At 55.9% G+C, this 26,758-nt stretch overlaps 7 protein-coding genes across 7 annotated transcripts; 1 reads left to right on the plus strand and 6 right to left on the minus strand.

Annotated features, from left to right (window-relative positions):
- Positions 1–127: 127 nt before the first annotated feature.
- Positions 128–688, plus strand: ISF_00011 (Golgi apparatus membrane protein tvp-23; the record flags this gene model as incomplete). The annotated part of the gene is made up of 3 exons (XM_018843618.1): positions 128–145; positions 231–456; positions 534–688. The coding sequence occupies 3 exons, from the start codon at positions 128–130 to the stop codon at positions 686–688; spliced, it is 399 nt and encodes a 132-aa protein (XP_018708068.1).
- Positions 689–1,155: 467 nt separating this feature from the next.
- Positions 1,156–2,575, minus strand: ISF_00012 (hypothetical protein; the record flags this gene model as incomplete). The annotated part of the gene is made up of 2 exons (XM_018843619.1): positions 1,156–2,066; positions 2,203–2,575. The coding sequence occupies 2 exons, from the start codon at positions 2,573–2,575 to the stop codon at positions 1,156–1,158; spliced, it is 1,284 nt and encodes a 427-aa protein (XP_018708069.1).
- A 1,855-nt stretch (positions 2,576–4,430) lies between these two features.
- ISF_00013 (DUF726 domain protein) lies at positions 4,431–8,117 on the minus strand (the record flags this gene model as incomplete). The annotated part of the gene is made up of 1 exon (XM_018843620.1): positions 4,431–8,117. One exon carries the CDS (start codon positions 8,115–8,117, stop codon positions 4,431–4,433), a length of 3,687 nt encoding a protein of 1,228 aa, XP_018708070.1.
- Positions 8,118–9,029: 912 nt separating this feature from the next.
- On the minus strand, positions 9,030–10,065 carry ISF_00014 (rRNA-processing protein UTP23; the record flags this gene model as incomplete). The annotated part of the gene is made up of 3 exons (XM_018843621.1): positions 9,030–9,751; positions 9,811–9,900; positions 9,978–10,065. The coding sequence occupies 3 exons, from the start codon at positions 10,063–10,065 to the stop codon at positions 9,030–9,032; spliced, it is 900 nt and encodes a 299-aa protein (XP_018708071.1).
- Positions 10,066–13,042: 2,977 nt separating this feature from the next.
- Positions 13,043–15,032, minus strand: ISF_00015 (Pfs, NACHT and Ankyrin domain protein; the record flags this gene model as incomplete). The annotated part of the gene is made up of 2 exons (XM_018843622.1): positions 13,043–13,815; positions 14,009–15,032. The coding sequence occupies 2 exons, from the start codon at positions 15,030–15,032 to the stop codon at positions 13,043–13,045; spliced, it is 1,797 nt and encodes a 598-aa protein (XP_018708072.1).
- A 2,276-nt stretch (positions 15,033–17,308) lies between these two features.
- On the minus strand, positions 17,309–18,977 carry ISF_00016 (O-methylsterigmatocystin oxidoreductase; the record flags this gene model as incomplete). The annotated part of the gene is made up of 2 exons (XM_018843623.1): positions 17,309–18,398; positions 18,457–18,977. The coding sequence occupies 2 exons, from the start codon at positions 18,975–18,977 to the stop codon at positions 17,309–17,311; spliced, it is 1,611 nt and encodes a 536-aa protein (XP_018708073.1).
- Positions 18,978–21,205: 2,228 nt separating this feature from the next.
- Positions 21,206–25,435, minus strand: ISF_00017 (PH domain protein; the record flags this gene model as incomplete). Its single annotated transcript, XM_018843624.1, has 5 exons — positions 21,206–22,249; positions 22,313–23,395; positions 23,554–23,711; positions 23,884–24,264; positions 25,417–25,435. The coding sequence occupies 5 exons, from the start codon at positions 25,433–25,435 to the stop codon at positions 21,206–21,208; spliced, it is 2,685 nt and encodes an 894-aa protein (XP_018708074.1).
- Positions 25,436–26,758: the final 1,323 nt, after the last annotated feature.

Genomic DNA, 26,758 nt, shown 5'->3' on the forward strand with positions numbered 1-26,758 from the left:
TCGCCAACGACGGCAAATAACCCGCGCAGCCCCCCCCCCCCCCCCCCCCCCCCCCCCCCCCCCCGCGCATCCTACTAACCCATCGCTTCGGAACAACAGCCAGCGTCCTGGTGTACTTCCTCGGCCTATGGGTCATCAAAAGCATGTACGTTCCCGTTCCCATCCCGCCAGACTCCAAAACCAGTCAACGCTGACCCCCCCCCCCCGCCGCCGACTTCTACTACCTCAAGAACATCGCCGGCCGCCGCCTCGTCGGCCTCCGCTGGTGGAACGAGGTCGACCCGGCCACCGGCGACTCCCAGTGGGTCTTTGAGAGCAGCGAGCCTGGCACCAAGGTCGTCAACCCGACCGACTCCCGCTTCTTCTGGCTCAGCCTCTACGTCCAGCCGCTGCTGTGGATCCTGCTCGCCGTCCTGGCCCTCGTCCGTCTGCAGTTCCTGTGGCTGCCCCTCGTCGGTATGTTTTTGGGGTCCTCGCTTCGCTCGAGGTCGTCGTTGCGGGCATCTCTTTGCTGACAGATCTGGTATTCGCAGTCATCGCCTTGGTTCTGACGGTCATGAATACGCTCGCCTTCTCGCGCTGCGACAAGTTCAGCCAGGCGTCCAACTTGGCCGGCAGCGCGCTTGGCAGCACCAACTTCGCGAGCGCGCTGGCCTCCAACGTGGTCGGCCGCTTCTTCTCCCGCTAAAACGGGGCAGGCGTGGCACGGCAGGGCTAGGGCGAGCTTGGGCGGAGGAAGTAATCAGGTCAGTTTTTCGTTGCGCGGATTACGAACAAGGCGACGATGCAGTTGGCCGTGTTTTGTTTCGTCAGGTTGGGCTTCGTGGACAGGATGCGTACGTTGCGGCATACGACACGTGTACAATTTTACTAGCAAATTCAGAGGCTTCTTTCTCACCCACATTCCCTCTGGTGGTCTCAAATGATTAACGGTGATTCAGTTGGTATTATAAAACGAATGCAGATGGCCATTTTCTCATGGCGTCAAGGATATAATGAAACCGACAGGGCGCTCTTCTCGACATGCACACAAACTTGCAGCACCTCATGAAAATCCAGGCCGCTCGCTCCAGCGTCGACAATATTATTCATTCCCCATGTACACATGCAAAAATTTCTCAAGACATGTTCCCATTACCATACCCGCAGCAGGCGTCAACGCCTCGCCGCGCTCGCACGCTGAATCTCGTCGTCCAGGTGCGCCTCCTCGGCCTCCAGCCGGCGGATCTCGGCGTCCGTCATGCCCTCCTCGACCAGGTGGCGCGACACGCCCTGCGCGCGGACCTCGCTGCTGCTCCTCGACGGCGGCGTGGCGGGCAGCTGCTTCGCGGCGGCGGCACTGCTCCGGCGGCGCTCGTGCTGGCTGGACGCGGCGGCGGCCGTGTTGTTGTTGTTGTTGGTGGTGGTGGTGGTGGTGTCGTCGCGATACGGCGCGTCGGCGTCGGCGGCGGTGGCGGCGGCTCCGTTGGCGTCGCCGCCGGAGGCGCGCAGGTTCTCCATCTCGGCGCGCTTCTGCTCGAGCTCGAGCGCCGCGGCGCTGTCGGAGGCGGACGAGGCTGGGGCCTGGCGGCGGCGACGGCGGCGACGCAGGAAGAAGAAGACGGCGAGCGCGGCGGCCAGCAGCGCGGCGAGGCCGACGCCGACTGCGATGCCGGCAACTGCGCCGGTGCTCAGACCCCGGCCGCCTTGGCCGACGCTTTTGCTGCCGCTGGTGTTGAGACCGGTTGAAGGGTCCGGAGTGGCCGCGCTGATGGTCGTGCTAGCGGTATTGGAAGCGCTGATGGAGGTAGCGGAAGCAGACTGGCGGGTTCCGGTGATTTCGCTGCCGTCCTTGTCATTCCTCTCGATGCCATCGACGTACTTTGAAGTTGCGAGTAGTTCTCGGGCCTTTTCAACGGCACCGTCGTCCTTGACGATGGAGAAGGCGGGCGAGTAGGTTATTCCCTTCTGGCTGCCCGCGGTCCACTCGATCCCGAAGACCAGGGGATATCCGAGGGCGTAAGAGTGGTTGTTGATGATGGCATCGATGTCGCCGTGGATTTCCCTACTCTTGCCAAACGTAGGTTCTAAGTTTTTGAGAGGAGATTCAGCAGTGTGTATGTTAACGACTACCCCGTCGTTAGGTTTTCCTGCGCCTCCCATATAAAGGCGACGCGAGGTAGGGGCCGGAAAGATGATGAAAGAATAAAGTACGATACGTACGCTGGAAAAGGAAGCCCCTGGTGGCGGTATACACCCGATCTCCTATCGCGAGCAGATCGGTGTTAGGTTTACTATCCCAGTACCACGTAATGCTGTCGACGATGACGCTGTCTGCAGCCAAGTAAAAGGGTATGATGACGGTGGTGGTATCGTCGGGCGGCTGGGTCTTGGCCTCGTAAACCTGGAGAGACTCGGCTTTGAATTGAATGTGCGGACTCATGATGCTGCCCGACCCGATGCTGGAAAGGCTGCCAGTGCTGCTCGCGGCGGATGTGGCGGTCACAGAGGCGCTGCTGGCCTTGACGTGCGATGTCGTCGCGCTCGTCGCGGAGCCCGACAGGCTTTCCGAACCTTTGTCGCCTTGGCCGCTCATGACGTGAATGCGTTGTCCGTTATATGCGTGCGTGTATCTCCGTTTGTTGTTGGGTTGGTCGTGGATGATGTTTCGTCTTCTTCCCCAGCAAGTACCCCGTTTGTGAAGCAGGTCTGCGAGCTTTCGAGTCTGTAAATCTTTGGCTGTTTCTCGGCTTGCAAACCGATACCCGTCGGGAAACAAACAAGAGAAGCAGTCGGGCCAGCAAGGCGAGAGAGGATAAGTACGGTATCGACGGATGGGTGGTGGTGGATGTCGAGTGTCACCTCACCCGCGATGATATTTTCGTCAGTCGCTTTTTTTTTTTTTTTTAGAAAAGATGGGGACCCGTGCTTTCGTCAAGGACTATGTAATCTCGGGATGAAGGAAAAGGCGAGGGGAAGGAGAAGAAAAGAAGAGCGGGAGCACGGGCAGGGCAACGGGTGTTGTGTGTGGTGTGGGTGTTGTAAGCGCCCAACGAGATGCAGTATGCAGGCAGGCAGACAGGCTGGCAGGCAGGCTGGCAGGCTGGCAGGCTGGCAGGCTGGCAGGCTGTGGGTGTGTCCAGTCAGTGTCCATAAACTTGACAAGGTTCCCTTCCCGCTGTGGGCGGCGATCCGCAGGACAAGACAACAAAGAAGAAACGCGCCGGGATGATTAAAGAAAGAGAAAATGCTTGCTTCCAAGATCAGCTATGGTGAAGGAGAAGCAGATTTCTCTGACAAAAAAAAAGAACTCCAGGCTCGGGAACTAGCGAGCCAAGGTGCCGAGATACCTAGGGTCTCAGCTTGTTAGTCGAGGCTGAGGTTCGACAGGCAGGCAGACAGGGTGATGATCCGCCACCAACAATGTACTCTGTCCGTAACTCCCCGGGGCCAGGGTCTTTTTTTTTTTTTCGTATTCATCCATGCCATCTATTGTTGTCCCATTCTTCTTCTGCATGCATTCCCCATGTCGCCATGCGCAGCTGCGAACTTGGCTCCCACGTCCATCCATACTGCCTGGAATTTATTACTCCCCAGCCTTCCATAAATATCGCAAACTCCCCCTTCCCCTCTTTCTGCACTTGTACAAAAATCCAACTGCAGAAAATGTCCTACAATGTCTTGTCTCTTCCTCGTCACCAACCCCCCTTCCGGGTACATATTCTGGTCCCCCAAGAGCGCGCGGCGACGCAGCCTCGTCCCGTCTTGGGCATCAGCAGCCAGCCAAGCCCTCTGCACCCTTTTCTCCCTCGTCGATTGTTGATTTCATTTTATTCATCCAAAACATTCCAAAAAGACAAGAAAAAAAAATAGACTAACCAGTTTGACCCCATCCATCTTGAACTCGAGTCGCCTTTTGTACCCTCCGCCAGAGCCTCATCTCTGCAATCGACGGATAATTGACCTAACAGTTAACCCCGCTGCGGCTGGACCCTTCTTTACCCGTTGTCACTTTTGGTGGCAGCTCATCTCTCACCTCTCATCTCTCACCTCTTTTCTAGCGGCCCTCTTTCTGATAGGGTTAATTAGGCCATGTGCTAAGAATAGCCCTCCCGGGCGACCGACGGCAAACGTCAGCCGCCATCCGTTTACGTTGTCAACTGCAGGGCACAGCCACCAATCAAAAACCCGACAGATAATTCTGCAAAATATTTATTTATGCATTCATCGTCCAATTCTTGATATTACATATGCCGTGCCGTACCGCCCTTCAATTCCCTCGTCTATCACCAAAATCATGATCCCCTCCTCTCCCCTTTCCTCCTCCCTGCGAAAAAAAAAAAAACGAAAAAAGAACCACCACTGTGTAAAACGAAAAAGAAGAAAATGAAAAAAAAAATGAAAAAAAAACGCCCGAGCCGAGGGGGGATATCTTTCTAGAAGCTCCTTTCTTATGCAAACGTCATGGAAATCTCCTTTTCCTGTCCAAAGTCCTCGTCATCCAAATCGTCATACTGGTGCTGGTGCTGGTGCTGCCGCTGCGATCCCGCCTCCTCCGACCACGGATCCGCCAGCGCCATCACCGGCAGCGTCTTCGCCGTCGTCAGCCCCGGTCGCGTCAGCGCCTCGTCCGCCATCGACACCCCGCCATCGTCGTGAAACGACGTGTCAAACGTCATGGAAATCTCCCCCTCGTCCGCCCCGTAGTCCGCCTCCGCGTGGTACGCCGCCGTGTCCACCACCCCGTTGTTCCAACTCGCCTTGCGCGTCACCGCGTGCCCCTCGGCGCCCAGTGCCGACGGCCGTATCGGGAGTGCCTCGGCGCTCTGCGTCTCTCGCCGCGCGTTCGCGCCCTGCAGCTGGCTCACCGTCGACCTGGCCGACGTCGGCCCAGATGACGGCGCCGTTGTTGGGGCCGCAATGTCCAGCTTCATCGGCGGCAGCGTCGACTGAATCTCCTTGATCTGCAGCACCTCCGGATCAGGCTCTCTGTAGTTTTCTTCCTTTGCCAGCTCCGCCCGGATGGCGTCAATGTCGAACAGCACACCCGAGTTGGACGATGCCTTGGTCGCTCCGCCGTTGCCATTCTTGGCCCCGTCCGCGGCTGCATTGCTCTCCTCGTAGACTTCCCATTCTTCCCTGTCCGCCTTCTTCTTACGACCGAAGAGACTGAACCGCGACTTGCCGTTGTTGGCCTTTTCCTCCTTCTCCAGTTCCTTGCGCGCCTCCTCAATCTCGTTGATGAGCTCCCGCTGCCGCTCGCCGTGGTTTTCCGGGTCCGGGTCTTCGATTTCACTAAACTCTTCGCTCGTCACCGTCCATCCACACTTCATCAGCAGCACGGGCATTGCCGTCCGGTACTCCATGTGGCCAGCCACCAGCTCCGTCACGTCCATGTTCTCGATCCACGGGCAGTCTTCGATGGGCCCCAAGCCAGCTACTTTACGGATACCGCCGTTGGTCAGCCGGAACAGGTAACCCAGGATCCAGTCGTTTCGGTTGTACCCGTTGACGAACCGGCCGGCCACGACCGTGCGGGCCTTGATATATTCCTCCTTCTTCACCACCACCGGAGACCCGAAGATGTAGACGTTCTGCACAAGACCATAGGCGCCCTTCTTGGCTAGCTCTTGTAGGCACGAGTAGATGACTCTGGATCCAAGGGAGTAGCCGACCAGCGTAATGGGTCGAGTACCCAAGCCACGCTCAATGATCGAGTCTGCCAGGATGAGGCCTGCAGAGGTTGCTCTGTCCAGCGAGACAGCCCACGGGTTATCGATGAGATATGACAGTTTTGTCAGCACTAGTGGTAGCTGCAGCGCAGCCATTAAACTCATCAGAATCGTGCTTCCCAGGAGCTGCTGCAGTCCCTGTGTCAGGGCTTCCGTCGCCAGGATATTTATAGTGTCACCCATGCTGCGCAGCATCTCCGGCTCCCACAGCACCGAGTAGAGATCGCCCATGACGGGGTCGACCGTGCTGTACGGTAGACGGACGTCATCCATCTTACCCGTCAGCCAACCAGACACGGTGACTATCAGGTTAACGCGCTTGTTGTTGTGCAGCGGTCGGTACTCAAACGTCTTGACAGCACCCGTCCGTCGGCCCGCGGCGCGCCCACCAATAAAGCTGCCCGACGCGGCGGCCGACGACGTGATGATGGCCGCTCCTCCCGCTCCTGCAAGGAAACTGCCAGTACCGGATACACCGATGGTGGTGAAGCCCGCCGCGAGACCGGCACCGATAACCGGCGCCAGCAGACCGGCCGATAAACCGATGACAAGACCACCGCCGACAGTAGCCAGACCCATCATCATATATCGGCGTTTTAGAGCCTGCTTTCTGCGCTCCTCCATGTGCTCTTCCTCGTTCCAGTTTTCCTTTTCCGCCGCCTGCTGCATCTCCAGCGCATCAGTCACTCGCTTCTCGAACCGGCAAATGTCGATCCAGCTGATGTCGAGCGATTGCGCCACGCGTTCCAGCAGAATCCTCGACCGCGCATCATAGATGGAGTCGGCGATCAAGACGAGGAACATGTCGCACAGCACGGTCCACCGCAGATCGATATCAATCTTTTCGGTATGAGGCATCTGGGAGGGCGTCTGCACGTCCGGTACGTGATCAGATTCGGTCGCCTCATATGGCGGGGGCGCCTCCGCAGGCCGCTCGTCCGAAGGTGTCGAGCTCATCACCGAGCTTCGCTTCGAGTCGGCCATGGGATTCTTGACCCGCGAGTTGGCGAGCAGAGTCGGCGTCAGGTCGCCCGGCTGGACACCGTGCTCGGCCAGCTGCTCAATCATGACCTGCTCGGCCTCGCTGATATCCATGTGGGCATACAGCCGAATCATCATCTTTTGTCCCCACATCTTGGTCGCCTCGGTGGACATGTTGACCATCTTCTTCAGCTTCCTAGTCGCCTCCACCTTTTCCGCCTCGACGACGAGCTTGGCAATCTCCAGACGAACGAGACCGACGTAGGCGATACGCTGGCCCTCGGTCAAGAGGTCCTTGGTGGCCTGCATCTGCGACACGGCGTCCCGGGCGTCCTCGTCATTCATGCTCGTGCCGCCGGCGTTGGCGTCTTTGAACAGATATTGCGTGTGCTCGTCCATGCTGGTGGCTGACTCGGCATCCTCGTCCATGACTACCCGAGTGTAGCCTTTTCCGGCGCCACCCAGACCGGCATAACCGTCGGCCTCGACGTCATCCTCCTTCATCTCACGGGCTATCAACTTGTTGTCGTCATTATACATGTCGTATGGTGCAAAGGATGGCATTTCTTGCCAGCCCTCATCTTCATCTTCCTTATGATTCTCGGGTTGCACCGAAAGCTGCTGGTGAGAGAACTCCGAGACAACTATGCCGTTACTAGCGACACTGGTATCACGATGGTGCCCAGTTTTCGCGTTGGCCGAGGAAGCAGCGGCGCCGAGATCCTGACTCATGCGACCGTGGCTCGCGGCGCCAGTCGATGCACGTGTGCGATGCTTTTTCTCGTTCTTTCCGTCGGCTCGTGAGTCGATAGATTGTCGTTCGGGTCTTGGTTTATCGGCAGCGTCGGTGAGGATGACGGGGCCTTCCTCTTCGACTTGCTCAGACGTTTGCGACGGCGCGACCGGTGCGGTGGCCCCTGTTGTCGTTTGCCCCATCTCGGGTTTTATGGTAGCTTCACTGGAGTTTGTAGCGCCCTCCTTCTCGTCCGCCGCATCAGGCCTCTTCACCGCATCTTGTTTCTGCGCCGCAGCAGGTGCCGCCTCGGGTTCGATGGCAGTCTGCGCATCTTTGAAGTCGGCTTCATCGTTCTCGCTATCCGTGTCGGTCGCTTTAGCCGGGGTGGGAGTCGGCTTGACGTCGCCGTTGGAAGCGGCATGCTGGGGCTGCTCCTCTGCGGAAGCTTCCCGAGTTGCGGGCGGAGCGGGAGGTTCTTTAGGTTTCAGCTTCGACTGTGCCTCCTGAGCAGCCGGTGCCGGGGCTGTCTCTGCGTCCGGCTTGTTTGTATCAGCGTCTTCGGGCGTCGGTGTCGGAAAGCGCTTTATGGGCAGGCCAAAATCATCAACCATGGGCTGCGTCATCGCGTGCTGGTGGGCGGCAGTGGGCGCGCTGGTGGGCGGCGCAGGGGCGTCGTCGGCCGTGCCCATTCTCGGGGAATCGTTTATTAAAAGATGGGAAGAAAGGGTGCAGGAAATATTATATATAATGGACAATTTCGAAAAGAACGAGCCACGACCTCATCCCAACTCTGACTCTGCTGGGCCTATCCGGATGGGCCGTGATTGATCATGATATGAGGGATGCGAAGTTGACCTGTCCCTGGGCGGTTTGCGGTTTGACGGAAAAGGGAGCCGGGCCAGAGCGAAAAGAGTCGAGGCTCCACAGAATTCCCTCCAGTACGACTCCAGAGGGTTTAGCGGATTTGGAGGGGTTTTTTAGCGGCAAGACAGCGCTAAACGGACGGGCATCATGCAGGTCCGAGATGCCCTGGAGGCTAATAAAGAGCCGCCAAGAAACGTCTGGTCTGTTGCCTCCCTAGCAAAGGGGTGGGTAGATAATTTATGATGCGTCAACTTGATCCAGGGAGCGTTTGTGCATGCCTTGAAAGAGTTGAATTGATCTTGCTTTCCTTTCATTCACTTTTTGCTGGCAAGAATTCTACCACATCTACGGAATGCTGCCGTCATATTCCCTATCGCCTGGGAGCTTCCCTTGCCAAGCATCTCCATACTGGCGGGCTCTGTAATTTCCCAGTCCAGCTGCGCCTCTTCTTTCTTACGTAGCAGCGTTCACAAGCGGGTACGAATCCTGCATTGTCAAAACAGCTTACCCGCCCCAGCTGTGCATGTTTCTCCGATCGCATGGTCCTTGGGCAACATGAAACGGCGGTACAAGGGCATCGCTTGTTTGTTTGGTATCGGTACTGGGGGCAAACATGAACCAGTAGATGCTTATCGCGTATGAGGTACCGATTATATTCAACATGCTTTTATATGAACAATGCAATGGCTATACCCGACAACGCCACAGATGCAGCACAAGCAGACTCAATTTGCCATCTACTCATTGTCACCGTCATCTCCCTCACCCTCGCCGCCCGCATTGCCCGCTTCGCCGGCGCCGCTCTCCCCCGTAGCCCCCTCGCCGTCACCGTCGCCCTTGGCCCTCCGCCTGCGCTTCCTCTTGGGCTTTTCCGCCGCCTCCTTGGCCTCCAGCTTCTGCTTCCTCCTCCTCTCCTCCTCAATCTGCTGCGGGTTCTTCTTCGCCTTCTTCACCGACAGCGGGTTCGGTTCCTTGCCCGCGCCGTACTTTTTCTTCTTCTTCTCCGCCGCACTCTCCACCGTTGCGCCACCCTCCTCCCCCCCATCCTCGTCCTCGTCCTCGTCCTCGTCTCGCTTGCGCTTCGGTGTCCTCTTCTTCAGCTCCGCGCGGAACTTGGCCTTCTCCTCGCGCATGCGCACGTCGGCGCTGTCGTCGGCCATGGGCTCCAGGATCATGACGCTGCGCTTGATGTAGATGAGCGGCACCGCGCGCACGCCGCGAAGCGCCCGCCGCACCTCCTGGCTCTGGCTGGCCACCACGTACCGGTGCTTGTTCTGCCCCGTCTGCTTGGGGTCCACGACCGACGACAGGCACTCGAGCGTCGACAGCGGCTTCGGGTACTCGTCCGGGTGGTGCCCGCAGCGGCGGCGCTCGTAGTTCTTGGCGAGCTCGATGGCGTCCCGGATGCCGGGCTCGCTCTTCTTCTCGTACAGCTTCCGAATCTCGCACTGCGTAATCACTACAGAAATGTGAGCTTGGGTGTTCTGCAATCCATGGTAGGGGCGATGGCCAACTTACTGGGCTTGACTTTGCCGTGCACTGTGCGCTCCAATCCTGCCGACAGGTCCATCTTGAATCTGCACGCATCTTGCACCATTTCAGCGTCCACTACCGGCTACGTTAGCGATTCCTCGCCCAGCTTGCAGGAACGCAAGGAAGTATGCGCGGATGGTGATGGCTCTTACCCAGAACTTGGTAGGCTTCGCGAAAACCAAATGTCATGCAGTATTGCTCCATGAGCTTGCGATACTGTTTTGAGCGCTTTCCTCTCATCTTGGCGGTATTGTTGTGGCTGAGTATGACTTGGAATAGTAGGTGCTCAGGCAAACGCTGCACGTTTTCGCTGAGACGTAGCAAGCAAAATAAATTTCTTATCGCAGAGCATGCACGTGCGATAAGAAATTTACGAGCAATCTTAGGGTGGAGCACCGGATCGGCAGCCGGTGGACACTCGGCCCCCGCGCCAGGCTCCACTGACAACGACATAACTTCAATCTCGATGGATGGCAACTTCCAACTTCCATACATCATCAGGCAAGGCAGCCTTTTTTACACCCGAATTCAGCCGCAGCCATTTTAACACAGCCACGCTCCAGATATGAAGGAAAACCATAGTCGATAAATGTTCTTCTAGAGTGAGCTATGGAGGTAACCCTCGCCAACACAACAAGGTCAAGCCCGGCGGCTGCGTCATCCAACGTCAGCCGCGATCTCAAGAGCTTGTCTCTCTTCACCGCCAACCCTCAGGTGTTTTGGGTTGTTTATTGGAGCCGGAAATACTGTTCCGATATGCACCCGTATTTTCCGCCTTTGTGCGATTTTCAGCAGGTCCTCTTCCCAGTGACGGGGCGATAACGCTCGGTGCGAAACCTGAATCTACCAAGTTTACTTCAAAAAGGAGACGTTTCTCCCCTAGACTCATAACAAAAAGCAACATCAAAACTACTCAAATCAACAATAAATAATCTTTTGAGGATCCTTTTACACTACCTTTCATCAGCATGTATTAGCGTGGCTCCATCGCCAAGGTTTTCCGCTTCGCCGTGAGCTAGTGTGGAGGGAAGCTTTTGATATGTTCATTTTTTTAATAATCTTTTTCATTTCTTCTTCATTTATTTAGCCATCTATTTAGCTTTCTGCGATAGGTACGCACTCCTTTGAAAACCCAAGAACCCTTCCCTTTAGTGTCTGCCCAGCCGAGGCCTCTCGTAGGTAGCTCATCTTCAACCATCCCCTGGAGCCGTCCAGCCCTCCACCACGCCATCTTATGCACCGTTTCGGTTCAAATGGCTACTCTAGGCGTCCCATCCCGGTAAGTGTGGAAATCTCAGCAGCTTTAGCCAGAAAAACAAAATAAAATAAATAAAAACAAGGTGGCCAATTGGGCTTTGGTCCGGCAAGTGAGGTCCTTGCAGCCTTTCCATCCTCTCGTCCTACACCGATCGAGTCACCAGAGCATTGCCACACTTGGTCGCTTGTAGCCATGTATGTCGGGACAAGTGACGGCATAATTTTCTTGCTTCATTTTTTTAATGAAAAGAAAGAGAAAAGAAAAGAAAGAGAAAAGAAAAGAAAGAGAAAAGAAAAGAAAGAGAAGAGAAAAGGAAAAAGAAGCGCACCTTCGCCCCTCCAACTGGCGCGCCACCTTGTTCATTCTGTACCTAGCTTATCAACCTGGGGATCGTTGATCCGTGATTGCCGACTACCACATCATTTCTCCTCCGAAGAGCCAGCCAACATCCGCTCAACAACCTACGGCACTTCCGCGTCTTCGAAGCCAGTCTTTTGAGATGTACTTCCCAGTGGCGTTTACTTAGAGCGGTTGCCAAGGCATTGCGATAGTAGAACCTCCCTGTGGTAATATCTGCTCCATTATCTAGGAGTAGCTGAACAACCTCTAGATGGCCGCTCTCTGAGGCAGCGTGCAGGGCATTGCGATTGTTAGGGCCCCTCGCGTTAACATCTGCTCCTTTGTCTAGTAGTAGCTGGACAACCTCTAGATGACCACTCTCCGAGGCGGCTTGGAGGGCGCTGCCGAGATGGTCCAGCGCTTGAGGGTCTCTTCCCTTATCTAGAAGTCGCTGCACAATCTCTAGACAGCCTCTGCGTGAGGCTTGATGGAGGCTTTTGCCATGATTACTTCCCTTTTGTTTAGGATTTACTCCCTTGTCTAGGAGTAGCCAGATAAGCTCTTGACTGTCCCGCATTAGTGCATCTCGGAGAGCGTCGTCACAGTCGTAGCCCTCCACCTCAGCACATACTCCGATGCTCAAGAGTAGCTGAACAATCTCTAGCTGGTCGTCTTCGCATGCGGTTCTGAGAGCTTTCTTATAGTTGCCACCCCCTGCGCCGATGCCTGCTCCCTCGTTTAAGAGCAGCTGAACAATATGCGGATGGCGCCCAACCACTGCAGCCTGGAGGGGATTGCCACACTCGCCACCGTACCCGTTGACGTCCGCACCTTTACTTATGAGATCTCGTGCCACCGCTACGAGCCCAAATGAAGAGGCATAGTAGAGTCCACAAGCTGGTTCGAAATTTTCTTGTTCCAATCCAGCTTCAAATCGAAAGAACGGTTCCCCTTCCAGAAGGCGAAACTTCTCTCGATGAACCAAAGACTCCCAGCGTTCCAACGTCGACTTCGTTTCCAGAAAGCAGGCTACCATTTGATTTATATCCTCTGAACCTTGAGCCAGCATAGCCCATAGTGGCCAATTTCTTGCTGCAAGATGAGCCATCGCAAAATTTGACCTGGTCTCTTTGTAGCTACCATTAATGTCCGTGAGATAAGTCAGGTATGTCTTGGTGATAGAAACGCTGGCAGGGGTAACCTTGAACTGACTTTCTCCGAGAAGGTATTCTTTGACGGAAAAGTGGGCAAGATGTAGCTGTTCCCCCTCTTCATCAACAATAGTCACTAAGCCAGGGCAGTAGGCCAAAACATCGGTCTCGCAAAACAGTCGACGCTTGATATCAAACCCTCGCGACCCGTCCTCTATCTGTGTGGCTATGACTTCTGTAGCCTCATCCAGCCTTAAATGTCCCTCATGTACTAGAAATTGTAGAAGACGTATCGCGTCGTGCTTGAGCTCCATCGGTATATTTTCAACCATGCGCCTGTATGTCTCATCTAGACTTCGCGGCAAAGATGTGAGCGCCTTATTCATAGCCCTCTCGTATCGAGCCAGAGTGTCCAATTGGCAGAACGCCCATCGGAACCTAAGAAGCTTGTCAGCAAACTAGCAGCATGTTAATCAAACGCGGCAGTATCTAACATTCCGTCCGCTCCATCCCCAACCATCTTCGTGATGCGCTCGACGACGTCCTCGGACAAAGACTTGTTTTGGAAATCAGCTCGTTGAGAAAGCTGTACTGTAACCCACGATCGAATGTCGGCGTTGACGGCCTGCTTGTCCAAGGCAAAGCAGTTTTCTTGCCCAAACAAACGAGGAATGCCGCGCAAAAACTCGGATTCAGGTCGGCCGGTACAAATCAGCTGAACATTGCCCAACTCTTGTCTGGACACTACATTCTCCATCCACAGGAGAACTTCACGCTGCGTAGTAGATTCGTCCAAGGCATCCAGAACAATGAAGCATTTGTTCGAGACTGCAAGCATCTTGAACACAACGTCTTCGAGCGCCTTGGTGGTAGGTTGGTGCTTACCATCCTGGTGTGCTTGAAACGAGGCGTCGAGAAGATCTGCAAGGCCAAGACCAGCTTGGTAAAGTTGAAACGTAAGCGACCGTAACATGCCGTCCACTGTCTGCTTTGTCCTATTGTCAAAGTTGAAGAAGAAGCTGAAGACGAGACCGCCGGAGACCTTGCCAAGATGATCTAATACAGCCGCACTGAGAACTGTTTTTCCACATCCTGCAAGTCCGCGCAGCCAAACATTTCGCCTCGATCCCGAGAGCCACGACTGGAAAGCAGGGGCTTCCAGGAGCCACGTGTCCGTTCCCTCAAGACGAAGAGCTCTCGCGTAGTTGGCATTTGTAGAAGGATCTGGGGGGCGAAGCCAGCCTTTGATCCGATCAGTACGAAGCTGAGACTTGATAGATTCAGTTGCGGTTTTTGTTGCAGTCATCGTCAGCTGTACGTCATTGATCTGTTGTTGGACTACTCGGGTCAGAGCAGATTCTAGGTTTGAATGATACTGGATCTCCTCGATTGACTTGTTTAAAGTCAACAAGGGCAAGAAAATGAAGAGACCAACCTGACTGAAGCACTTCCAAGGCCCGCCTCGTCTCTAGAACCTCCGCGCCCGGCACGTAGCCCAGGAGCTCCTTAGCATATGCCGCGGCGGTGGCTGAGGCGTAGCATTGCCATCGATCGTTTTGGTGAGAATCGGCATAGTCGCAAATTCCTCGGATCACGAGACAGGGAAAATGGTTCATCAGGCCGGCAGCTTCCATCTCAAAGCAGATGCAATCCTCCCCGACATGGGCGAATAATCGATCGCGCGCAGCGGCGTCCTTGACAAGTGTGTTGCCGGATGCAATGATCCCGTAGTGAATGTAGGGGTCGGTCGTGTCCCGGGGATCACGCTGCACCTCGTCCGCCGTATCACAGCCCCGACAGTCCGGCCCGGGGACGTGGCTGCTTGCCACTCTAAAAAGGTGGTCGTTCTCGAAGCCCTGATTAGTATAACCAGGATTTTTCTTGAATCTTTTACCCATCTTTGGGTTCTTCTCCAGCATCGCTTGCAGTAAGTGGGGGATCTTGGAGTCTTTCCGCTCGTGCTCGGCCTGGATGCTGGCAAGCGCATTGAGGAGGACTGTTGGAGGCCGTCCGAGGAAGCCTTGGCGCTCGCGTCTGTCACCAGCCTTTGCTTTGATCAAATCGTACTGGCAGACGCCGCCGGTGGTCCCATCCGGCTGGCTCACGACAACGTCGCCGAGCCGGATATCGTGGTCCTCATCCGGTCGAGCGATGCCGCCGCCTATGCCGACCAAAAGACCAATCCGAATGGATGGCAGAGAAGCAAGCAGGTTCGAAGCTGTAGTCGCAGCCGAGGTGGTTCCATAGACGCCTGCGGGAAGGGAAGCAATGACGATGTTATGCTCTCCTATGCGACCCCAAGTATAAACGTTCGTGTCGGTTCGGTGTCTAGTGAAGCTAGCGGGGGCCGCATGTTCCTCATCCAGCATCGCTTCTGCAGCCGCCCGTTCAATAAAAAGTGCAGCGATCCAGGCGACTACGTAGACGTCGGGGCTATCGAGGACTATACGGGACGCCATGCGGAGTTGGGAAGCACACTAGAGAGTTGCTCAGAGTGGCGGGTTGATGATAAAGTCGTTGCTAGTCCTCGTCGACGAGGAGTCTCTGAGTTGAGTCAGAAAGGGGGAGAGACTAGGCGTGAGATTTTTTTGGCATCACCATCAGTCAAAGGACACAGCCTTATCGTTACCATGCAGGAAGATGGCGGGCCGAAAGGCAGAGACAGACTCGGCCGTGACAGACATTGGACGCCTATAGGCCTTTTTGTCTTCAGTTGGGCGTCAAGTCCATTCCTCTAGTAGCTGATTGGCCATGCATTACTATCCTGGTCCGAAGCTGAAATTCTCACTGCATATCCTATGCACACTGCAACGCACGCTTCCCCCCCACCCCCTCTATAGTAGTCAGAGATGATTTTGAGTAGTCAAGTTACTCTCCCTTGTTCCTATTGTATCCCCAAATCTAGTTCTATTATACGGTCAGGGGAAAGATGCTCAGCAACCGCTTTTTTAGAAGGGCGGCGATGACAATTGAGACGAGAGCATTACAGACTGGCAATCAAGGACTACATCCTCGACTCACATTAGCTTCCTGCGTCTATTTACTGATTGCCGTTCACTGATTGGATATTCCCCTTGCCGTGGTTGTGTGGGAGCCTCAGGCCGATTCTTGGACCCATATTGTTCTGCATCTGCAAGCCAGCCCAGGACGGAGCGGTGACGTTGCAAGGTCGCATTCGAGATGTTTGGGAGACTTGTTCGGCGATATTTTAAGAAGAAAATATTAATGAAATAAAGTAAAGTAACTAACTATATAATCCTATATTTACTGTACCCTAAAAAATCTTGGTTCCTATAAAAACACGTTGCCTACTGTTGCTTTAGCGTCTGATTAGCAGACTGAAATCTTTTTGTTACTCTGTGTACGAGTGCAAGCTGGTCGAAAGCATGCATGGTCTCCGCATGCTCTCCAGTCCAAATGCTTGCTGGAAGATCCCTACTGGACCATCTGGGCTGCATCTTTGAGCTTCCCCTGCGCACGGAGTGCATATCCTAGATTGAGGACAACAGATACAACCCTATATGAAGTAGTTTTGGTACGCTTTCAAAAACCCTTTCAACGCGGCGTGGAGTCCGTGCTTACATGAAGCCGGCCGACGGTGATTGGGTGCAATCTAGTAAAACATGTACGATACGGAAGCATCTAGAGAACTGGAGGCCAAAGGAAAGCCGCGACGGAAGAGTGATTTGTTTAAATTTCTTTAGCGCTGGCTTATGCTAAAATCTTTTCAAGATACTCTTTACTAAACGAGTAGTCAATGTATCCTTTAGCCTGAACAAGGCTGTAGAAAGTCGAACGATCATAGGGGTTTGGCTCAATGCCACGTCTGAGTCGAAAAACAAGGTCCGGGGTAGAGACGAAGTAACGACCGAAGACTACGAGGGTGTCGTGAGGTGCATATTGGCGACTGATTAGCCCAAATGTCGAATGCAAACTCAAGACCCTCCTCTTTCTCACAGTCGACACTATTAACAACGCGAGACTCGATAAGATGGATGTAAGCAGGTCGCAGCTTCTTAAGTTCGGAGATGACGCGGGAGAACTGTTGAAAAGCAAGCCCTCTCTCCATTTTCATGGCTTGAAACTTGCTCCCAGGGGCTTAGGCGAACAGCGAGCCTGTCACTGCCAATCGCGGCGGCGACCGAATTGGCAATCTCAAGGATGAACCTTGACCGATTGGCGACAGAGCCGCCCCACGAATCTGTGCGCTTGTTGCAGGCATCCTGGGTAAATTGGTCGATGAAGTAACCATTGGCGCCATGCAGCTCTATGCCGTCGAAGCCGGCTCGGGTTGCGTCGTTTTTGGACGCCGTGACAAAGTCGCGCAAGACGTCCCGGATGTCTTCTCTCGGTCATTTCCTTGGGAACGGGTGCGCCCTCGTGCATAGGCACGGCACTTGCGCTGTACAACGGGTAGCCCTCTCCTCTTTTGCCGTGAGGGATTGCCGGTGAGAGCTTTGCTCTTGGCTTCGAACTAAAGAATGGCACGTCGGTACCGCTATTCAGCCATTGGAGGTGAAACAGGCCGCATAAACCAAGATAGCTTATTCTTGCTACATACAGTACGGCGCGGGACGTACCAAGTCTCCTCTACAAGCTCAATCTCCTCCTGTCGGCGGAAGTTGATGAACCTCCAAATCGTATTCGCGCGCTTAACTGCACCCATCATGTCTCCCTCCCCAGCTTATCGTCCTCAAGGGATATGTGATGGACTATCAGTCTGGGCTGGAGGAAGCTAATTCCTCACCGTAAAGTCCTCCAAGTTGTCAAGGAGATCTGCATCGCCAGCCTCCCAAGCATGCTTGCGCTCGAACTGCTCAATGAGGGTGACGTGCTTGGCGCTTCTTGGGGAAATTTGAAACTCAAACTCGGCAGGGTACGTCAGCAGGCCGGGCTTTGCCTCGACGTTGACGTCAATCTCCTTGCCGTCCTTTCCCACCTTGTTGGTAAGGCTGAAGGTGGCGAGCGTTTGGGCTATATTAAGGAACAGGCTCGAGTCGGCAAAGAAGCGACCGGGGCAGATGCGGCGGCCATAGCCAAAGGCCTCGGTACGCGGGTCGGGCTCCATGCGCGGCGGGAGGAACCGGTCCGGGTCAAAGCGCTCCGGGTCGGCGTAGACCTCGGGGTCATGCAGGAACCACCAGACGGCGGGCAGGAGGAGCGAGCCTTTTGGGATACGCATGCCCTTGTACTCGATGTCCTCGGTTGCCGTATGGGGAAAGCCCATGGGCGAGATGGGCCACCAGCGAGAGGCCTCCTTGACCAGCGCGTCAATGTAAGGCAGGCTCTTGCGGTCGGCAAAGGTTGGCAGCCGCTCCGAGCCGACGACGCGGTCAATCTCGTCGTGAGCCTTCTTCTGCACCTCGGGGAACATGATCATGGCGGCGGTAAAAGCCGTGAGCGTGATGACGGTGATGTCGGCGGCGGCGCCGTACAAACTGGCGGCGGTCCAGATAATAGCATGCTCATCCTCGTCGCTTAGCTTGCCATCGGCGCTCTCGTGCGTGAGCTGCTGCACGAGCTTGGACACGTAGCACGGCCACGAGGTGAGGCTGGCCATCTGGCGACGGACGAAGCTGTAGGGGATGTAGCCGGATGCGTGGACAGACCTTTTCCACCGGCGCGCCGTCTCCTTGAACCTGACACCGGGAATGCCCTCGGGCAAGTAGCGCAGGGCGGGAATGATGTCGACTGCCCAGGCCATGGGAACGGCGGCAAGGGAGAACTCGGTCATCATCTGGTCAATCAGGTCGACCAGCATGTCGGGCTTGGTAGGCTCGATGGTATATCCGTAGGCCATTTTGAGGACGGTGGCGGCGGCGGTACTATAAGAAGCGTCAGGGGTCTGCAACAGATTCGAACAAGCGACGGCAATGGTCTCACGTCTTTAGATGCGACTTCCACTGCTCCGGGTGTTTGAGCGCGCGCACGAGCTGGCGGCCGACCTCGACCTCCTGGACGTCCTGGAACTGCGTCGCCGAAGCCTTGGTGCCGATCTCGCGATGCAGGTACTTGCGGTAGCGGCGGAACGTGGAATTGTAGCCCTGGCAGACGACAATGGCCTCATAGCCGCACAGCTGGTTGGCCATGACCATGGTGGGCCGTCCCGACGTCTTGGACGCCAGCTGGTCGAGCAGTTCGTGGGCGGCCTTTTTGTCGTGGATGATGACGAGCGTCATGCCCATGACGGTGACGGAACTAATGGGTCCGTGAACATCCTTGTGCTCCAGCCAGTGCTGGTACTCGAGCCTTCCGGGCGGCGGGAAGTCATTGAGGTTCCCTAGCACAGGCAGCGGCTTCGGCCCGGGCGGGAGCCTGGTCTTGTCCTTGCTCGTTGACTTTATGTAGACGAGGTAGCCGACGACAGCCACGAGGACCCAGGTGAACCAAATAGGGACAGCCATCTTCAATGTGCGCAGACTTGGAGATGTCCAGCGAAAAGAAAAGGAAGAAAACAAGGCTGAATATGCCTTGCAGGTGTTGCAGCCAACATGGCTGGTGGCAACGCGTAAGTCTTGTCGCCGCGCGCCTTGGCGCCAGCACATGGCGGCTGCCCAAGCCAGCCCTAGTGGGTTGAGGGGTTGCCAGTGCAGCTATGTATGTATGCATGTATGTATGTATGCATGTATGTATGTATGTAGCCGGCGCGTTGCATTATTAGACACTGCATACTGCAGCCAACAACGTTTTGTGCAGTCAGGGCTGTCGAGACCTGCCAGTGGCGCCACCAGGCTCCCGGCGCGACTGATTTCTCCCCAAGAGACCATGACAGTTCCCAGTTGCGATGCACGGTTGTCCGTGTCCACTGCGAAATGCGAATGACGAGCATGTTGGCAAGAGTCGATGTTGGCAAGAGTCGTCCGGTCGCAGCAGTTGTGTGGTCTGCTGGAATCGCGTCACCCTACAACTGCCGCGGCCCGTCCCGTCGGTCCCGCCACTCGAGCCCGCTTCGCAGCTAACCAACCCGCGTAATGGAGCGTCTACTCGTACATCTTGAAACCCGTAGCCAACAAGAGGTTGTGCATACCGCCGACGTGGTATCTCAGGGGCGACCTACCTCGATCTGAGCAGAGAGGTAGGGAGCCAGGCGTTTAAGGCCGTTTGCCTATGCTTTCCACCTACAACTAGATGTTCAAGTAGTGGGGGCTCACTAGTTTTAGTTACCAAGTAAGCCTCAGGTCAGAGCAGCGCCGCTCAGGTTCCTTTCCTGGAAAGGAACCTGCGGCAGTCAGTGTTCGGGTTGTTGCTTAAGCTGTGATACGTACCAACACGACCAAGTTGGGTGACGGCAGCGCCCTTGGCCAAGACGCATCAGCTGCTTGCTCGTAAATCGTATAGAGGTACGGGGCACCTCTCGCAGGCGGAAGGTAGTCTTGTACGGGCGTGAAAAGCGTCACGATAGCGGATGCAACTATACACTCTCGTCAGAACAACGTGGCTTTGAATCCACAAGGCTGTTATTTTACGTGACGGGATCTAACCCGGCGGCCCGAGGATCCGTCAGCAAATCAAGTCGCCGATGGAACTAGGCAGCAGTGACGGGGGCGGGAAGACATTCAACAACTCTGATCCTTCACATATAGGGATGCGTCACTTCAGCGACGAGAAGTCTACCTGCACGTACAGGGAAGGGGGGGTGTGCCCGATCCGCCCTTGTCAACCGATCAAAGGCAAAAGGTTTTCAAAAAGCCAGGACTGTGAAGTTGCTCCATCCAGTCGTCCGCCAGGCTTTCACATCCTGTGACTGAGAGGGTCACGTTGCTAGGAAGAGCGTTGGCCAAAATCCATCGAGATGGGGGGCTACTAAAATCGAAAAATACGAATTACGAGTTCGGGAACAGCCAGTCTAAGCCTTTTCTGGACTGAGAATCCCGATAAGCGAGCTTGTAGGATTCAATTAGCACGTTGGGGCGGGCTGTTGCAGATTGCCGCCCTTGCTATACGAGTTTCGCCTCGTCGGTACGAGCACGAAGCGGCGGCGACCGACGTACTTCAGTTGCCCTACAGCTTCACCACCACCACAGATAGGTATTAGTACTTCACTAGTCACAAAAACCAGAAGAGGCTCAACTCGTATTCCGTCGGTGAGAACCACCACCGGCGCGAGATTAGCAAAGTCGGTGAGGCATAGATCAACAAGTCTTCTATTGAACGCCCAAAATAACAAGATGACTCAGAAAAACGTGTCCGGCATCGCAGCGCCGATAACTATGGGCCACGCACAAATCCATCCGCAAGAGGATAAGGTAGCGCCTAGCAAACAAGAGAAACTCGAGAAAACAAAGAAAAAAACAAGAGAGGGAATCGGTTCTATAGTCGTCAGAGCGGTAACGTGCCCATATCAGTCTGGCACGACCACCCCAATGTGCTTTTCGTTGTCCTTGTCGCACCAACATCAAAACAAACAGACCAGATAGACCTGTCAACAAAGTCTGTCCTGCCGAGAATGCCATCCTGTATATCCCAAGGGCAAATTGATTCTCACCCAACCAAAAAAGCAATCAAGAAAAAAAAACACCTTGACAACGCCATTGCATGTTTCCTTGCACGTCCAGGTCCCACGCAACATCATGACTCATTCAACGAATCCGCTTCGTCCCAACGGAGTGGCGGTATCTGTAGTTTCATTCACTCAGAAAGCCTGGCCTTGGTAGGAAGGCGGTTGCTGCTGAGGATGCATGGGTCGTTGACCCTCCGTGGGCGGAGTTCGCATCGGTCGTGAGAAGCTGCCGGGTGGCGGTCCCTGAGGTCCTTGGCCACCATTCGGAGTGTATGGGCGTACGACGCCGGGACCCGGTCCGTAACCGCCTCCGGTACCCCTAGCTCCGGGACCAGGACCTGTAGGGGCACGCATCTCGCTATAGGCATCGATAATATCATCCGCTGAGGGTGGCGGCCCACGGTTGGGCGGAGGCCCGCGCATGGGCATGGGCTTTCGGTGCATGGGGCCAGCAGAGGGCGGGCCGCCGGGCCCTCCAGGTCCTCCGGGGCCACGGGGACCGGGTCCGCCGGGACCGGGTCTGAAGTTTTCTTGGCCGGGTGGCGGTCGGCCGCGTCCTTGGCCAGGTGGTGGTCCTTGCCCGGGAGGGGGTCCTTGCCCGGGAGGATACGGAGAGCGACGTCCCTCCGCAGTGGGGGGCCGGCCACCCGGAGCTAGACCGGGGCCCATACCAGGATTCGGCGGCCCGTATGGCGAGTTGGATCGATTCTGACCTGGGCCAGGGGGGACGCCGAGGGAGGAGGGCGGCGGCCCGGGGCGACCTTGAGGGCCGGGGGGTCCCATGTACTGGCCGTGAGGCGGTGGAGGCGGGCCATTGGCGCCAGGCATGGGTTGACCGTCGAGTTCGTTGGTGTATGGTTGGTTTCTAGCCTCGTGCATCTGAGCCAGCGTGGAGCTGGAGAGCCTGCTGTTAGCGCGGCGGAGCTCAGGGGAATGGTAGGCTTTGTTGGCGCGGTCTTGAGGATTGTGGTTGAACGCGGGAGGGCGGGAGACGGGCTCTGGCGCGTTCATGTTGCGCATCATTTGAGGAGTGGCACGGCCGTCTTCGGGGCCGCCAAGTTCTTGAGGATAGGGTGGTCTGTTGGACATGGGAGCCCCGGGGCCGCCTGGGCCGCCGGGAGGGCCGCCTGGGCCGGGGGGTCCGGGGGGTCCGGGATAGGGTCTGGCGTTGACATCCTGGCAGGACACATATTAGCTTCAAAGAGCTTTCTAGCAGGCGGCGATGACTGGGGCACGTACCGAGCCAGGCTGTTGCCAGCCGCCCTGGGCCTCTGGGGGAGCGGAATCCGTTCTAGGGCCGCCGTTGAGGGAATGGGAACGCGAGGATCTGGTCGAGGCACCGTCATCGGCAAAGCCAACCTTGGGTCGCATACTACCCATGGGGCTGTTGGCGCTGTTGCGGCCGTTGCGAGGGCCACCTTCCTCAATAGCGTTCATGCGGGTGCCGGTGATTTCCTTGAGGCGCTTGCGCCACTCGCGCTCGTTCCAGCTAGAGCTGCCTGGGTCATTGATGAGGGTGGCAACGTCGAGGAGTTCGAGGTAGCCATAGCGCTTGTGCTTGGGCATGGCGAACATGAGGGAGCGCTGGTCAAGGACGCTGGCGACGAGACGACCAGGGCGGCCGTAGAGACCAAACGTGTCCCAGGTAGGAACGAGGTTGCGCAACAGCATCTCGAAGCCGGTGACCATGGGATGAATCTCGGGCATGACGAAGACAAAGCCCTCGGTGGACGAGGGAGGCTCGGTGTGGATGGAAACATTGCCTTCAATCTTGATGAGGGTGGAAGCATCGACAAGGGACTTGGCCTGAGGGTAGATGGCGTAGGCGGCGTACGCATCGGTGATGGAAGCAATAGGCTGGAGCTTCTTCTGCTTCTTGCCTTCTTTGCGCTGGTCGTAGAATTTGATGTCGCCCTTGAGGGTGGGGACGGCGGATCTGTCGTAGGCGGAGCGCTTCTTCATCTCCTTTTGCTGCTTGGCGAACTCCTTCTCGTCGGGTGGAGTGATGACACACCAGCAGCGTCTCCAGGGGACACCTGCACCGAAGCGGACTCGGACCCATGATTCGGTTGGAAAGCGGGCGCGCTCGAGGATGACGTTGATGTTGTTGAGAGTCTTGCCCTTGCCGGCAATGAGGGCACCAGTGTATGCCTCTTGAAGGGTGGAGTGCTCGTACATGGCAAGGCGAATACCGGCAGTCCATTGGACCAAGGAATGGTGAGAGTTGAAGTGGAGGAGGTATCGGTTGCGACCAGCGGTGGAGATGCTGAGAATGTTTTGCAAGGGCTGCTCGTCCTTGGAGCGGGTAGGAAGGGACTCGATCTGGACAGCGGTGTCAGCGAGGCTACGAGGTGAGGGAGGTGAGGATGAGGATGAGGTTCAGGTCGCATCACATGCAGATGGCGTAGGCCAAGGCTCGTGACGGTCGGGTGGCTTGGGAGTAGTGTGAGGCACGTGGGATGTGTGTGTAGAGGACATACCATTTTAATGGAGGCATCTGTGAGGTTGATGAATTTAGGGAGAACCTCGCCATCCTCGCCGGCGGCATCAAGCTCGGCAGCGTCCCAGAGGGAGAGGACGGTGCCGACGAGTTGGGCGAAGCATTCGGTCCATGTCCGGTCGACATTAGGTTTGCCCTCTATATGGTGAGCGTTAATGGGTTGCGTTGCATTTTGGGGGTGGAAACGGTTAGATTGGACGAGAGAGGGAGCGTGCGCAGCGGTGCAAAGCGCAGGGGATGGCGGGGTCATGGTGGTGGTGGTGAGGCGGGGTGTGACCAGGTCAGGGGAAGGGTAAATGGAAGGACGTACGTGTGTTTTGGTCGTCGAGTTTGAGGAAATAGCCCTCTTGGTAAAGTTTGTTGGAGTGGGAGTTGAGAAAGGAGAAGACGGGCTGCAGCTCCGGGATGGTGTCCTCGGTGATGTCCATGAGAGGCGGCTGGTAGGAGCTGATGGAGAGAGGACGGGAGGTGCTGCGCTGACGCTTGTGAGGGGGGCTTTCGGGGGCGTCAGCGTCTACTGTGCCATAGTCCGGGTAGGAGGGCGGCGTGGGAGGGAGGTTGAGGCCGATGTGATGATCCGGAAAGGGCTCGTTGGTGGTCGCGGCGGCGGCGACGGGAGAGGTCGCGGGAGGCGATGCGGCGGGCGTGGGCGGGCTCTTGGAGCGAGAGAACTGGGAGACGAACGAGAGGACTGCAGAGCCGAGCGGGCGAATGTTAGCAAGATGCGAGTGGTTGTTGTCAAGATGAGGGATTCGGTCGTGCGTGTGTCGGCGAGGGTGCGGCGAGCGAGAGACGAGGGGATGGAGGGGGGAGGATGGAAGAGACGAGATGAGGATGGGGTAAAGGGCGAAATACGGATGATGCGCGGATGCGTGGATTCGTGGCGGCGTGATACAGTGGAGGGTTTGTGGCGCGTGTGAGAAATGAGTTGTGGTGATGGTGCAGAGAGCGTCAGGTGGCAGAAGAGCGACCAGAAGACACGGAGCAACAGCCAGCAAGAAAGAAGGCGAAGAAGATGGACCAGAAGCGACAAGACAGACAGGAGGCCAGACAGATGGTCAGACAGACAGACAGACAGACAGACAGACAGAGAGTAGAGAGAGTGCCAAGCCAGAGAGTGCAAGCCAGAGCCAGAGCCAAAGCGGGAGGAACAAGAGACTTGTGGACCGCCTGATGGGCCCGTGGGGGCCGGGCAGCTGAGGGGGAGAGGAGATTTAGCGGGCGAGGTCGTCAGCTCAGCAGGGCACTGGACGGCCTGAACGGCACCGAGAGTGGTCCTCTTTCAGTGCAAGCCGTCGCAGAACCAAGTCGCCCAGCCTCGCCCAAGACCCAACCCAGACAGCGCCGTCGGTCAGCACTGCCCACCTCATCAGCGCCAACTCAGCCCAGCCCTGTGGTGCAGCGGTGGGTGGGAAGTGGGAGCTGGCAGTGGTGGATGCGCTGCCAACCCACTGCCAACCACCTCACCATCCATCTTGTCCCGCTGCCCACCAAGCACCAAGCCGTAGCATTCCACGCGCTACCTGACTCTCGCTCTCGCCCTCGCCGGTTGTCGTCGCCGTCGTCGCCCTCTCCGTCAAGTCGTCACCAGTCTGTCACTGCACTCGCAGTCACCCATCGAATCCTCGTCAACCAGTATTCCCAGACTTGCTGCAAACTGCGTCTTGCTCTTCCCTGGGTACCGCCAAGTCTCGAGCAAGCGGTCAGACCAGACCAATCAAGCACGCATGCCTCGCTTAGCTCGCAATGGCTTGCAGCCCGTAATCAACCTCATCTCGGCCGACCCTTCTGGAATGTGCATATGCTCTGGGGAAGCTAGGTAGGTAGGTAGGTCAGTACGTACCTCTGTTGCTGCGGCCCATGGTTGTCGTCGTTGTCGTCGTCGTCGTCGTCGTCAGGTATGTAGGTATAGGCTGTGTTGATATTTGAGACTCCGTCGTCCTTCTGTCGAATTGACGATTCTCCCTCTCGTCTTTGTCGTCTGGGGTAAAGGAAAGAAGAAGAAGAAGAAGAACGAGGTGAAAACAAATCAGGAACAAGAGGAACCCGAAATCTGGGCAAGCCTCGTCGTTTATAATAATAAGTGCGCACACAGAGCCGCAATGGACAAGGATGCGAGCTTCCTCGTAGCGCTGTACAGTAGTTCGGCGGACCCGGGAGCTGCGGAGATTGTTTGGCTTGGTTTTGTTCCTGGCCTCTCAAAAAAAAAAAAAAAGGTCTCAGCATGCAGGCGCCTTGGCAGGTGCTCTTGTTTCCAATACGAGAGCCAGCGGCGGTCTGCAAGCCTATCGCGATCCTTGACGCTGTTGCTGGCGGGAATGGTAGCCAAGCTCTTTTCTTGGAAGGTAGAAATTAGTACCAAATAGGTCAATTGGGGAAGAGAGGAGGAGAACAAGTAGAAATAGAAAAGATCAAGCAATCATTAATATTCGAAGCTCGGCAGCCAAGCAATCCGGAAAGGACAGACCATGCCAAGAATCAATCAATGCCTTCCGCGTATACCTATCTGTATACCTGCATACATAGGTACCAACCCATTCGCTGACACGAGCACACACCCCAACCAGGTGAGACGGGCGCTAAAGCCACTGTAACGAACAGTTGGCTTTACTTGGTTCAGCCAGCCCGACTGGACGGACACACCGGTTTGGTAGTATTGACTTGAAAATGGCGTGACGTCTTGTCATATGTAGGTAGGTTTGGGTGGGCGAGGGTGAAGACAGAAATTCACCATGGGACAGAAAACTAGACAACTTGTTCTCACCTTGAACGTATCACACTGAGCTGTGAATATTTCGAATATTTCTTCCTCTTGACTCAAGGAATCAAGATCAGTCAGTGTAGGAAGAAAGAAAAAAAAAATAAATCCGGCCCTCAACCTAAAATATTTGCTACGCAACGAGACACTTGCCACGACACGGATACACTTTTGATTTTGACTCGTGCTATTCCCCAGCCCGTTTGCGCCTTGTTCAATTCCCCGTTCCCCCAGGAAGTGCGGAAAAGTGTAGTACGTCACAGATGAGCAATCGGATGGGCATCATGGAAGGGATGGATGGATGGATGGATGGCTGGGGCGCACATACAAGCGAGACGCCGTAGCACCACTGCTTCGGATCCTTCCTTTTTGTTCCAAGATCGATTTGCGGCCCCAGCACACACGAGACAAAAGTAAACAAGGTAAA

This window comes from Cordyceps fumosorosea (assembly GCF_001636725.1).
Source record: "Cordyceps fumosorosea ARSEF 2679 chromosome Unknown scaffold_1, whole genome shotgun sequence".
NCBI classification, from domain to species: domain Eukaryota; kingdom Fungi; phylum Ascomycota; class Sordariomycetes; order Hypocreales; family Cordycipitaceae; genus Cordyceps; species Cordyceps fumosorosea.